The 15122-nt window shown below is 42.1% G+C and overlaps 1 protein-coding gene across 1 annotated transcript in view; it reads left to right on the top strand.

Moving 5' to 3' along the window:
• Positions 1 to 5683: 5683 nt before the first annotated feature.
• The window catches only part of LOC124274260 (nose resistant to fluoxetine protein 6-like), a gene marked incomplete at its 3' end in the record, with an annotated part of 61432 nt that continues 51993 nt past the window's right edge, over positions 5684 to 15122 (top strand). The window contains exons 1-8 of the mRNA XM_046709601.1: positions 5684 to 5690; positions 5779 to 5954; positions 6890 to 6995; positions 7711 to 7819; positions 9109 to 9326; positions 9617 to 9784; positions 11464 to 11560; positions 12800 to 12892. Coding sequence (XP_046565557.1) covers positions 5684 to 5690; positions 5779 to 5954; positions 6890 to 6995; positions 7711 to 7819; positions 9109 to 9326; positions 9617 to 9784; positions 11464 to 11560; positions 12800 to 12892 — 974 coding nt within the window. The remainder of the gene's footprint in view (positions 5691 to 5778; positions 5955 to 6889; positions 6996 to 7710; positions 7820 to 9108; positions 9327 to 9616; positions 9785 to 11463; positions 11561 to 12799; positions 12893 to 15122) is intronic.

Genomic DNA, 15122 nt, shown 5'->3' on the forward strand with positions numbered 1-15122 from the left:
CCTAGGAGATATCGTTTGATCTCACACATGCGATATCTCCTGTGGAACACAGTTTGGGATGATAAATATGATCTTACGCCGCCTTAAGCAATATTCCAGCAATATCACGGCGGGAGGCACCAGAAATGGGCTTCACACACTGTACCCATGTGGGGAATCGAACCCGGACTTTGGCATAATGAGCAAACACTTTAACCACTAGGCTACCCCACTGCCCCCATGAATATTATAAAGACTGAAGCCACCTCTAGAAACAATTTCTATCTCTCCTTACTATAGAGTAATAACTAGTTGTCAATGGATCCAGTGATTTTACTGATGGATCTAAATGTGTTTCAGCAAAATGTACGACATCAAATTCAGAAATATCATCAGTGATTTGGACTTATGCATGTTTCAATCTTCCTTATATTTGAACTGAATATTGTGAGTCTCCTTGACAGCTATTTGAAACACACATAATGAGCATTCATACAATGTTGGCCTACAACAGTAAACAGGAAATCGAAAACCACACAATGTTTTATTTAGGATTCTACAGTTCTCTCGAAGTCACCTTTCTGAATAATAAAATTTTCTTTCCTTTTTCTCAGTTTATTATCTCATGAAATATTCACCCATTCATCTACCAATAACATACAGGTGAGGTGAGGTGAAATTGGGTTTAACGTCGTGCTTGAGAATATTTCGCTCATATGACGACGTGCATGCGTGTGTATGTGTACGTGCGGCTGCTTGTACTAGCCCAGACTGAAGCTTGTTTTATAGTGCTAGCCCACTGAGATACCATGCCGCAGTGAAGCATGAATACCCCACTCAGACACAGTATACTGACTCCGAGCCGACCAGTCCTTGTTGTACCCATTAATGCTGAGCGTCAGGCAGGGACCAACAAGTACCATATTTTAACATCTTTTGGTATGACGCTGTCGGGGATCGAACCCGCGACCTTCCGCTCTCCGGGCGGACGCTCTAACCACTACACCACGGAGGCGGTAATAACATAAAACTTATAACAATAAACTTATATCACTGTTGTGGTACAGAGAGTAATAAACAACATGTTGCGGCCATAAGAAAACATTGTGGGTGAAGACATTTAGAAAATAAACAGACGAAAAAGGCGAGTTGATTTAATCTTTTCTATGGGAACAAAGTTGCCATCCTTTATGAGTGAAAGGTTATAAATGCGCATATATATGGATCAGTTTCCGATCACAGACGATAGGTAAAATGAGGTCACCAATTCTGGTTATTTATCTTGTCAATGTAAATGCGTCAACAGTTTTTCTGAAACATTCTGGAGTTTTCGGACACATCATGACCTGGACCTATTTGGCATTTAAAGGCACAATGTCACTAGGGCTGGGACTGGTCCAAATTTTCTACCAGGGTACCCCACCCCCCATTACCCTACCCACCCGGTGTAGCAGCCCAGAATAACCCCCCACCAGATTATACCCCGGGGTAAACTATGGGCTAGCCCAGTTTATACCCCGGGGGTATATTCTGGACCAGGCCAAAGTATACCCCTCCAGCCCAGACTATACCCCTAAAAAATTATGTTGACAATTCACTCAATATGAGTGTGTGACTCAGGGCAATGGTCTTGGTGTCATTTAAAGGAATTTGTAGGTGCATTTTATTTACATTACTGCATAATACAAAATTTATGAAGCATTTGTTTAGTGCCTCTCTGCGATGTGATATTTTCGACTTTGCGTAACCCAGCCATGCTGATATATCATCAAGGTTAGTAGTTAGTTATCTGCTTTATCTGCTTTAACTAAGGTATTTATTTGACGGGAATTACACTTATTAAGAAATGAGGTGGAACCAAAAATAGAAAATTTGAGAGAAAAACTGATTTGAAAAGTTAAAAAAACATATATACATATTTATAACAATTTTAAGATGGTAAAAAGTGGAATTATTCTATTATTGTTGTGGGAGATTTGATGGTCTATGGAGATCATCAAGGTGTTTGTGGAATTATTTTATACCTACCTTCTTGTTGTGACACAAATTAGTTTGACTTTTAGAGAGAAAACATATAAGTTAAAAAAATTAAACAAAACATTTTGACAAGTGTTAAACCAGTCAAATGTGAAATGAGAAAGATTAAACCACATGCTACAAACACATTACATTGTAATAGAAACTCAACAACAACATGAACAGATTGACTACGGGCACACTCTACTCATCAATCTAATTAGGGCTGTACCATTTTGGAGGTGGGTGTTGTCTTAATTAATACCCTACTCCACTGTCTAACAACTGGCTGTCTAACTAATGGGAGATAACCGGTGTGAGAAGGGGCTGGTGTGAGTAGGGGCTGGTGATAGTGTGAGTAGGGGCTGGTATTTGTTTATCAATATGAATGAGTGACTCTGGAGACTGATCTCGGTGTCATGTACAGGTATTTAAAAGTGCATTTCATTTGATTTCCTATATCGCATTCAAACTTCAACATGGATGACAACCTCTATACCCAGATCTTGAACTACTACAACAGCTCTGATAAGAAGTATCCAAAGCACATCTATGACCTGGATCCTGACACCCGTTTGAATGCGAAGTCACATTTTCGGCAAACTGCAAAACCATTTCGGGTAGCAAACGGAATTGTCTTTCGTGGTGAAAGAGAAGTGCTCACGAAAAGCCGCCTACCCAGCATCCTGAAAGCATGCGATGACAACCCAGCTACAGGTGGACACTTTGGCAGAGATAAAACCTTCGGCAAAATATCCTCGCGTTATTATTGGAAAGGTATGAAGAACGACGTGCAAGAATATGTCAAGACGTGTCCGAAGTGCTTTGTCATCAACCCGAAAGTGTTTCTTTTCCATGTCATCTGTCGACTGGGCTGCATGGACACATTGATCAGTGATCAAGGACGTGAATTCGTTAACAAAGTGATTGACTCACTCATGGACCATTTCCAGACGGATCATCGCATAACCTCGGCGTACCATCCTCAGTCAAACGGCCAGCGGGAACGTGACAACAGGACTTTAAAGGCGGCTCTGAGTAAACTCGTCAATGACCAAGTTGATGATTGGGACCAATACATTCCTGGCGTCTTGTTCGCATACCACACATCAGTCCATGCTTCAACGAAATGCACACCATTCGAGGTGATGTACGGCCGCCCTGCCAAGCTACCGATAGACCTGAAACCGACCGAGGGGAATGACGGCACAGCTACAGCATCTTCACCTAACAAGGCATGCCCAGAAGTGCTGGAAACCATCATCGATCTACACAAAGGCATCTGTTCCACTGTTTCCAACAATATCTCCAATGCACAGGATCGCCAGAAAGAAAACTACGATCGACGACACACCAGCAACAAGGAGATAGCTGTTGGATCAACAGTGTACATCAAGAATAACCGACGAGTCCAGAGGATTGGAGCCAAGATGGAGCCACGCTGGACTGGACCATACTCCGTCGTCCAGACATTGACCAAAGGTCGTGTGAAGCTACAGAACGTGAAAACCAACAAGATCCTGAACAACACATACCACGCCAGTAACCTCAAAATCTACTCCAATGACCCACCCACTAACGACAACGCCGAAAGCCCCAGTGATTCGAAGCAACGAAAAAGACTCAGAGATGAACTGGAGTCAGGCGACCATACAGACCTTACTACCAAACAAATCAAGTCAACCCGTTTGTTCAACCCTATCCCCAAAATGCTCGAAGGAATTTGGCTGCTGCATTAGGCCTGAACTCTTCAAAGGACATTTATTACGGAAGATCAACAGACTTGACAGCACCCCGACGGACATACAGAACCAAAGGCGACGGCAACTGCTACTTCCGCTGCATCAGTTACAGCCTGACAGGATCCGAAGACAGTCACAGCACTATCCGAGATCGAGTGGTTCAGCATATGAACAATGACATTAATGATGAACTAAAACATTTCCTGAACCAAAATGTCAATGAGTACATCACTAATTCGGGAATTTCACGAGATGGAGTGTGGGCAACAGATGCAGAAGTTATGTCAACAGCCAGTCTGTTAAAATGTGACATTTATATTTACAGTGCAGTTGGTCAGTCAATGCAATGGCTGATGTACCCTGCCAGCTTCAGCTTGAAAACTCACACTGATTATGCTTTGTATCTGTATCTGAAAATGTATCGGACCATTTCAATGTTGTAACCAGTGTTTAATTGTGTGAGAAGTACAATAAAATTATAGTAGTATCCTTAATCACTTGTTTTCTGTAGGGGTATAATCTGGGCTAGGGGGGTATACTATGGCCTAGTTCAGAATATACCCCGGGGTATAAACTAGGCTAGCCCAGATTATACCTGGGGTATAGTCTGGGCTAGCCCAGTTTAACCCAGGGTATAGTCTGGGACAGGGGTATACTCTGGCCTGTTACTGGTTTCAATCACAAGTTGTGCGTAGGATAGTCATAAAGAGCTCTCCGAGCAACATTGCATTTATTCATTCGAACTTTTTGATTTAATATTGTAATCTAAATACATATATATCTTTTTAAAATAAATTATGTAGTAGCTTCCTTGAGGGCTGATAGTATTATTGAGGAAAATGCATTATTTATTTTCGGAGAAGTGTGGTGTGAAATAGTGCCTTTAAGTATATGACCTGCAAAAGGTCAAAAGCACCAAGTGACAAACACACTGTGTATCATGCTGCTGTCCCCTTGCTACTATTCAGGATAGTGGGGACTATTATGTGAAGGCCAGGCTGTCTGTGGCAGGTCACACATTTACTCTATGCTCTCCACAGAAATTGTGTAACATGGTTTTACTGTGACTTACAAAAGTAGGGGATCCAGGGTACCCATATCAATCAATTTTATGGGTCTTTGCTGGTAATATGAGGGTATTGTAAAGTATAGAAATGTTGTTGTGTACGTTCAGAGCCTGGTATGAATCAGTGATCATGTGGGCCGTGGTCATGACTGATGGGTGAATGACAGACACAGATAGGTACTCTTTGATACACTGTAGGTACGCTCTGGGTAGTTTTTGTGTCCCCCCGGAAGCACTATTGGGGGTTTTCTGCGCCCATTCTCCACAATTGTGCTCACTGGACTCACATTTGTGCGTTACATAAAACCCGGGTGTAATGCTGGTTGGTGTTATGATCAGAAGAAATGTTTGTTACAAAATCAAAATTGACTTGCAGGGATGTGGTTCTTTTTGATAAATAATTAATAGTTCTAGTTCTTGAAATGCTGGAAATTAATAGACAGAAAATACACTGAACATGTTCAGATTTCTTAACTTTAGTTTAGGTTAAACATTTTTAATTCTTAAAAAGAATACTGTATGTCACATGTTTTAACTTGGGTAGATTGATGGACATGAAGCATGTATGCTCACTTCAACTCACACACTCATACACACACATTTAACTTATTGAATGGTAACCAAGGTAACATGAATGTTCCCTCAACTCAAAGTGTTACCATGGTAACATGTATTCTCCAAGTTGGATGATATCACTTCCGAGTGTGGTAACCATTGTAAAATATATGCCATATCTACCCTGGGTGTAAGATATGTGTCTGCGTTTATGGTGTAACCTTGGTAACATGTATGTATTGAACTTACCTACTTCTAGGAAGGTAACCAATTACTAACCATATTAATGTGTATTCTCTGAAAGTCCCTACCATCATTGTGAAACATGTCCCGTAGGTAACTATGGTAACATGTATGCTCTCTCTACCCTGAGTTTTGGGATGGTAACCATGGTAACACATATTCTCTCTCTATCCCCAGTGATTGATGCAGCAGGGAAGCCAGGCAGTGGACTACTTCAGTTGAACCTCAACTTCTTGGGATCATACGATGAGTGCTTGGGGGTCAAGGCCACGGAGACAATCAACAATGTCACAGAACCGATCTTCAATGGGAAATACTGCAAAGCCAGCATCCCTCTTCAGCCCGGTTCCCCAGTGAGAATAAATTGTTAAAAGTCACCAGCGATGTGAAATATGATGGGGCGTAGCTACCATTATATAAAAAAGGCCGGGCTTACACATGATTTTTGCTAAAAAGGTTGGGCAAGCCCTCAATACTATCTAAATATAAAGCTTTGCAACTTATCGGGCTTACACGAAAAATTGGCTTGCTACGCGCCTGAATATGTTGATTTATTTCAGACGTATTTTTTCACCTTTGTTCAAAAGTATTTCTCCGATATTCATGGACAATCGATTGATACTAGTCAATTATTATCCATCTCTGTTGTCTACATCAATAGCGGCGGGCAGCCCTACCGTCAGTTGCTAGTCATTAAGAGAATTATATATAATACAGTATAGTGTATCATATGTTATATATCCATGCATGGATATTTCATTTGTCTGGGTAATATAATCTGTTCAGCATTAAGGCTGTGAATAGATGGTTTGACTTTCAAACTTAATCCAGAACACTGGTCGTCACCTTTGATAAGGAAGCATAAACTCCCTGTTGTTCCGACACGATCAGGTTTAGAGAAGTAGAATATACAAATATGCCTGATTGTCAATAATTAAACCTTGTGTGGAGTGTGTTTGTTACATCTGACTCAATACGTTATCTTAAACCCGTAAAGATCCGCTTTAGAATTGGTCTTCAGCAACCCATACTTAGGCAACTAACGGGATTGGGTGGTCAGGCTCACTGACTTGGTTGACACATGTCATCATACCCCGATAGCGTAGATCGATGCTCTTGATACTGATCACTGGATTCTCTGGTCCAGACTCGATTATTTACAGACCGACAACCTATAGCTGGATTATTGCCGAGTGTAGGGTTAAACAAACATACAAACAAGACGTCATCGTAATGCATGTGAGCTTCAGTGCCAAGGGACCAATCCCATGAATGTTTTATTTAACAGGCTCCAGCTCCAGCTCCAAATACTCCGTCATTCTCTGACATCACCATTGGACTTTGCTTCCCCGACTCCTGTAGTGGCGAAGATGTAACATTGATTCTCAATGACAGTAAGTAGATCTACATTTAGCCAGGCTGTTTAAATGTTTAGCTTTTAATTTTAAGTTTCCAACTGCCACAGGATTGTTGAGAGTCATACATTGTTTTGTCTTCATTTAACTGTAACCAGTGATTTAGTGGGATATTGGTAGGCTAACAGATGCAACTTTATCGATGAATTGGAGAGTGTTCAAATGGGTGCTTGTTATGTTCTCTTCTAGTACCAGTAGTGTTAATCCGGGTTCTTGTTATATTTCTCTCAGTATAGTGGTCTATCAGGTGCTTGTTATGTTTGTCTCCCAGCAGTATTGGTGGAGTGGGTGCTTGTTATGTTTATCTCACTGTAGTGTTGGAGCAGGTGCTTGTTATGTTTGCCTCACTGCAGTGTTGGAGCAGGTGCTTGTTATGTTTATCTCCCTGCAGTATTGGAGTGGGTGCTTGTTATGTTTGTCTCCCTGCAGTATTGGAGTGGGTGCTTGTTATGTTTGCCTCACTGCAGTGTTGGAGCAGGTGCTTGTTATGTTTGTCTCACTGCAGTGTTGGAGCAGGTGCTTGTTATGTTTATCTCACTGCAGTGTTGGAGCAGGTGCTTGTTATGTTTGTCTCCCTGCAGTATTGGAGTGGGTGCTTGTTATGTTTGCCTCACTGCAGTGTTGGAGCAGGTGCTTGTTATGTTTGTCTCACTGCAGTGTTGGAGTGGTCCTTGATGTGTTTGTCTTCCTGCAGTGTTGGATCTGGTGCTTGAGCAGTTGAACATCACCACACAGTTCAAGGTCAAGCGCTCCGTGTGCCAGGAGGAGAACCTGGAGTGGGACACTAAAGCCATCGCTGTCTTGTGAGTTGATCTGAGCACACCAGTAACTTACCTGCGTCTTTCTATCCCGAAGGATGATGTAAAGGTCTTGAGATGAACATTAAGGTACCAGGATGACCTGCTGTTCATTAGAACGATTGTTTTGGGGTGGCTCTGTAATGGTTTGGGGTGGGATCACTGTGACTGGCAGAACGCAGACATGTCACTGGTCAGCGCTACCATGACAGCTTCCTGAAGGCACATGAGGTGCCATTTGTGTGCCAACATAGACACCGTTTTGTGTTTCAAGATGACAATACAAGAGCATGCAGGGCTTGTATTGTTGTGGTATACTGCTAACAGGAAAACATGCCAACTCCTCTACTACCGGTATAAATATCATGACATTTTCATGTACATTCTTATGTCTCTCCCCTCCAGGGTTGCCTGGTTTGAAACAAACTTAGTGACCCAGTGAATCCGATCAGAGGGTGAGTTGCATGTGCATGCAACCATTGCTACAATTTGGTTTGAATGATTCAACCATATTGTTCTGTTGTGGAGCATGCAGCACACGCAGTTATCAACAGAAGGGCCTGTGAGGTGAGGTGAAATTGGGTTTAATGTCGTGGTTGAGAATATTTCGCTCATATGATGACGTGCATGCGTGTGTATGTGTATGTGCGGCTGCTTGTACTAGCCCAGACTTAAGCTGGTTTTATAGTGCTAGCCCACTGAGATACCATGCCGCAGTGAAGCATGAATACCCCACTCAGACACATTATACTGACTCCAAGCCGACCAGTCCTTGTTGTACCCATTAATGCCGAGCGCCAGGCAGGGACCAACAAGTACCATATTTTAACGTCTTTTGGTATGACGCGGTCTGGGATCGAACCCGCAACCTTCTGCACTCCGGGCGGACGCTCTAACCACTACACCACGGAGGCGGTCAGAAGGACCTGTACTTTCATGTTACCAGTACATACTAGCATGCTTGTCTTGGCAATGCTTCTGTACATGTCAGTTTGGAGCATGAGTGAGTATAGTTTTAGCTTCCTTTAGAAATATTACAGCAATGTCATGGTGGGGGATACTAGAAATGGGCTTCACACATTGTACCCATGTGGGGAATCGAACCTGGTCTTCAGTGTGATGACGGAATGCTTTCACCAATAGGCTAACCTACTAATCTGTCAATTTGGGAACAAGAAGGCAATGTGACCTTTCTTTTCTAAACTGATAAAGTACCAAGGCATGAAGGAATTCTGGTTCAGGGAAAGGTATTGCTCCATGCATGTGTAATATTCGTTTCACTGTTTTGTTTCCAGTGTGGTGGCAATGGTGTTTCTTGCGCTAATGGTGATTGGCACAATCTATGACATCGTCATTATCCAGCTTCCACGCTGGTACGTGTTGGCTGCTGAGGCAAATGGTTTGTTGAATGGAGCTGACACTTACACATCACTGAACATCAAGCATAGACAAGAGGAGACAACTCCACTGATTGGCGACACAGGGAAACCAGAGTTTAGCCAGCCTCAACCAAGTATGTATTAGTAGAAGACAGTCTTTACCAAGTTTGATTCTTATTGACCTGTTCAAGAGGACTTGTTAGAATATACACACTATGCCCTTGTTAGTATGTAGACTGTGCCCACGTTGCAACACACACTATACCCTTGTTACAACACACACTGTACCCTTATTAAAATCTAATAAAATCTGTTTATGCTTGGATGTATAGAGCATTTCCTTGTCATCAAGTATAATATATATGTACAGCATGTCCTTGTTATGTATACACATCTATACACATATACACACATGTCCTTGTAGGTCTTTGTGGCAAGATCCTGTTATCGTTCTCTGTGTACACGAACGCCTCCAAGCTGCTGAGCACCAAACAGTCAGCTGGAAGTCTCACCGCCATCAACGGTATCCGCTTCCTCTCCATGACATGGGTAATCCTGGGGCACACCTATGTCTTTGGTCTGTCAAGTGTAGGTGAGTCTGGATGTGTAACATAAGAAACCAAAGAACCAATAACCAGTTGAGTGTTTCAGCAATGTTTGTTATAAGAGTTGGTTCTCTCATCACCCCATTTCTTTGTCTTGGGCACTAGGTTAAAATGTATAGTTTCTCTACATTTGAAGATTCATGGATCAGATGGAGCCAGTGGAGACTCAATATCCAGGGCCAATATCAACCCTAATGCAAATATAATTCAATGGTGCCAATATCAATCCATATAGATATGGTTATATGGTAATATAGATATTATTCCATAGAGTCGATGCAACTCTGTAATGCCAATTTCGCACCAGGGTATCAATATCATTCCACATTGTCAATATCATTCCATATCGTCAATATCATTCCATATCGTCAACATCATTCCATATCGTCAACATCATTCCATATCGTCAACATCATTCCATATCGGCAACATCATTCCATATCGTCAATTTTATTCCATATCGTCAACATCATTCCATATCGTCAACATCATTCCATATCGTCAATATCATTCCATATCGTCAACATCATTCCATATCATCAACATCATTCCATATCGGCAACATCATTCCATATCGTCAACATCATTCCATATCGGCAACATCATTCCATATCGGCAACATCATTCCATATCGTCAATATTATTCCATATCGTCAATTTTGTTCCATATCGTCAACATCATTCCATATCGTCAATTTTATTCCATCTCGTCAACATCATTCCATATCGTCAACATCATTCCATATCGTCAACATCATTCCATATCGTCAATTTTATTCCATATCGTCAATATCATTCCATATCGTCAACATCATTCCATATCGTCAACATCATTCCGTATCATCAACATCATTCCATATCGTCAATATTATTCCATATCGTCAACATCATTCCATATCGTCAATATCATTCCATATCGTCAATTTTATTCCATATCGTCAACATCATTCCATATCGTCAACATCATTCCGTATCGTCAAAATCATTCCATATCGTCAATATTATTCCATATCGTCAACATCATTCCATATCGTCAATATCATTCCATATCGTCAACATCATTCCATATCGTCAATTTTATTATTGTCAACATCATTCCATATCGTCAACATCATTCCATATCGTCAACATCATTCCATATCGTCAATATTATTCCATATCGTCAATATCATTCCATATCGTCAACATCATTCCATATCGTCAATATCATTCCATAGGTTTTTATTTCATGCAATATTATTCCCTGGTACTGTAGCAACCATAAAATTTCCGATCCCCGTCCTGGGATTTGAACCACAGACCTTCTGATCCGAAGTCGGATGCATAGTCCGCATGACCTAAGAGGTTAACCTCTGACAAGGTAAGGATGTCATCTGTGGGATGACTCCATGCCCTGCTACATTACCACATCATAGCGCCAATATACCACATCTTAGTGCCAATATACCATATCTTAGTGCCAATATCATACCACAGTGTTGGTATATTTCCATAGTGCCAGTACCATATCTTACTGTCAATATACCACATCTTAGTGCCAATATCATACCACAGTGTTGGCATATTCCCATCATGACAGTATCATTCCATAGTGCCAATATGAGTATGTGGTGCTGATATTCTACACAAGTATCATCATTGTGTGACTGTTTGACATCGTTTACAGACAACTTCATCAGCTACTTCCCGGATGTCATAAAGCGCTTCACGTTCCAGGCCATTGTCAATGCTACCGTGTCTGTCGACTCCTTCTTCACTCTGAGGTCAGTGCTAAATATGTTTGTCTCTTGTTTTTTTTCACTCTATTCTGAAAAATATTTCAGCCAAAGAATTATCAAATGAGGCGTAAACATGACATTAAAAATGTGTTGGTCAAGTGACATGACATTAAAACATGTTGGTCAAGTGACACGACCGTAGGACATCCTGGTCTAGTGACATGACATTAAAACATGTTGGTCAAGTGACATGACATTAAAACATGTTGGTCAAGTGACACGGCCGTAGGACATCCTGGTCTAGTGACTTGACATTAAAGCATGCTGGTCAAGTGACATGGCATTGAAACATGTTGGTCAAGTGACATGACATTAACACATGTTGGTCAAGTGACATGACATTGAAACATGTTGGCCAAGTGACATGACATTAACACATGCTGGTCAGGTGACATTACATTAACTCATGTTGGTCAATTGACATGACATTAAAGCATGTTGGTCAGGTGACATTACATTAACACATGTTGGTCAAGTGACATGACATTAACACATGTTGGTCAAGTGACATGACATTAACACATGTTGGTCAAGTGACATGACATTAACACATGTTGGTCAAGTTACATGACATTAACACATGTTGGTCAAGTGACATGACATTAACACATGTTGGTCAAGTGACATGACATTAACACATGTTGGTCAAGTTACATGACATTAACACATGTTGGTCAAGTGACATGACATTGAAACATGTTGGTCAAGTGACATTACATTAAAACATGTTGGTCAAGTGACATGGCATTAAAACATGTTGGTCAAGTGACATGGCATTAAAACATGTTGGTCAATTGACATAACATTAATTCAAGTTGGTCAAGTGTCATGACATTAATACAAGTTGGTCAAGTGACTTGACAGTACAACTTGTTGGTTGAGTGACTTGATAATACAACTTCATGGTTGAGTGACATAACATAAAATCTTGTTGGTCATGTAACATTTGCATTTGTGCCACTTTTAGCAATATTCCAGCAAAGTCATGGTGGGGGACACCAGAAATGAGCTTCACACATTGTACCCATGTGGGGAATCGATCCCGAGTGTTTGGCATGACGAGCAAACGCTTTAACCACTAAGCTAGCCCGTCGCCCCTTAACATGACATGATAATATGTTGGTCAAGTGATGTGGCATGAAAATGTGTGTCACCTCATCACCATTGTTCACCTGGCAGCATGTGGAGGTTGCCTGGTCACCACGCTGTTCATGTATGTTCCAGTGGGCTGCTAGTGACATTCCTGGTACTGAAAGAGATGAGGCGGGCTGGTGGCAGGATCAACTGGTTCATGTTCTACTTCCACAGGTTCTGGAGGTGAGTGATGTTGGATGAGGAGGGTGTACGGCTAGGCGTAGATGTGAGAGATGGTTGTGGAAGATGACTGTGGGACTTGGTTGTGACAGGTGATTGACGGAGGTTTTTGTGGGAGGTGATTATGGACGTTGACCGTTAGGAATGACTGTCAGATGTTATGAGGTGTGGTCTGAGGTGGTTGTGGAAGGGGGTGTAATTTTTAGGGATGATTGTGGGATTGGACCTTGTGGAGTAATTGTGGATGGTGGTTGGAGTGATGGTTGTGGGAATTGGTTGCGGGTGCGGGTGCGGGTGTGGTGTTTATGTGAGGTAAATGAGGAAGGTATTTATATGAATTTATATGAATTGGTCACTTGATTATGGCAGGTGGTTGTGAGAGGTGTTTATGGGAGGTGGTTGTGACAGGTGATTATAGAGGTGGTTGTGAGAGGTGATTATAGAGGTGGTTGTGAGAGGTGATTATAGAGGTGGTTGTGAGAGGTGATTATAGAGGTGGTTGTGAGAGGTGGTTGTGAGAGCTGACTATAGAGGTGGTTGTGAGAGGTGATTATAGAGGTGGTTGTGAGAGGTGATTATAGAGGTGGTTGTGAGAGGTGATTATAGAGGTGGTTGTGAGAGGTGATTATGGGAGGTGGTTGTGAGAGGTGATTATAGAGGTGGTTGTGAGAGGTGATTATAGAGGTGGTTGTGAGAGGTGATTATAGAGGTGGTTGTGAGAGGTGATTATAGAGGTGGTTGTGAGAGGTGATTATGGGAGGTGGTTGTGAGAGGTGATTATGGGAGGTGGTTGTGAGAGGTGATTATAGAGGTGGTTGTGAGAGGTGATTATAGAGGTGGTTGTGAGAGGTGATTATAGAGGTGGTTGTGAGAGGTGAGGTGATTATAGAGGTGGTTGTGAGAGGTGATTATAGAGGTGGTTGTGAGAGGTGATTATAGAGGTGGTTGTGAGAGGTGATTATGGGAGGTGGTTGTGAGAGGTGATTATAGAGGTGGTTGTGAGAGGTGATTATAGAGGTGGTTGTGAGAGGTGATTATAGAGGTGGTTGTGAGAGGTGATTATAGAGGTGGTTGTGAGAGGTGATTATAGAGGTGGTTGTGAGAGGTGATTATGGGAGGTGGTTGTGAGAGGTGATTATAGAGGTGGTTGTGAGAGGTGATTATAGAGGTGGTTGTGAGAGGTGATTATGGGAGGTGGTTGTGAGAGGTGATTATAGAGGTGGTTGTGAGAGGTGATTATAGAGGTGGTTGTGAGAGGTGATTATGGGAGGTGGTTGTGAGAGGTGATTATAGAGGTGGTTGTGAGAGGTGATTATAGAGGTGGTTGTGAGAGGTGATTATAGAGGTGGTTGTGAGAGGTGATTATAGAGGTGGTTGTGAGAGGTGATTATGGGAGGTGGTTGTGAGAGGTGATTATAGAGGTGGTTGTGAGAGGTGATTATAGAGGTGGTTGTGAGAGGTGATTATGGGAGGTGGTTGTGAGAGGTGATTATAGAGGTGGTTGTGAGAGGTGATTATAGAGGTGGTTGTGAGAGGTGATTATAGAGGTGGTTGTGAGAGGTGATTATAGAGGTGGTTGTGAGAGGTGATTATAGAGGTGGTTGTGAGAGGTGATTATGGGGAGGTGGTTGTGAGAGGTGATTATAGAGGTGGTTGTGAGAGGTGATTATAGAGGTGGTTGTGAGGTGATTATAGAGGTGGTTGTGAGAGGTGATTATAGAGGTGGTTGTGAGAGGTGATTATGGGAGGTGGTTGTGAGAGGTGATTATAGAGGTGGTTGTGAGAGGTGATTATAGAGGTGGTTGTGAGAGGTGATTATATATGGGGAGGTGGTTGTGAGAGGTGATTATAGAGGTGGTTGTGAGAGGTGATTATAGAGGTGGTTGTGAGAGGTGATTATAGAGGTGGTTGTGAGAGGTGATTATAGAGGTGGTTGTGAGAGGTGATTATAGAGGTGGTTGTGAGAGGTGATTATGGGAGGTGGTTGTGAGAGGTGATTATAGAGGTGGTTGTGAGAGGTGATTATAGAGGTGGTTGTGAGAGGTGATTATAGAGGTGGTTGTGAGAGGTGATTATAGAGGTGGTTGTGAGAGGTGATTATGGAGGTGGTTGTGAGAGGTGATTATGGGAGGTGGTTGTGAGAGGTGATTATAGAGGTGGTTGTGAGAGGTGATTATAGAGGTGGTTGTGAGAGGTGATTATGGAGGTGGTTGTGAGAGGTGATTATGGGAGG

The sequence above is a fragment of the Haliotis rubra genome, unplaced genomic scaffold, assembly GCF_003918875.1.
Source record: "Haliotis rubra isolate DU_JTF1 unplaced genomic scaffold, ASM391887v1 Scf1896, whole genome shotgun sequence".
In the NCBI taxonomy this organism is placed as follows: domain Eukaryota; kingdom Metazoa; phylum Mollusca; class Gastropoda; order Lepetellida; family Haliotidae; genus Haliotis; species Haliotis rubra.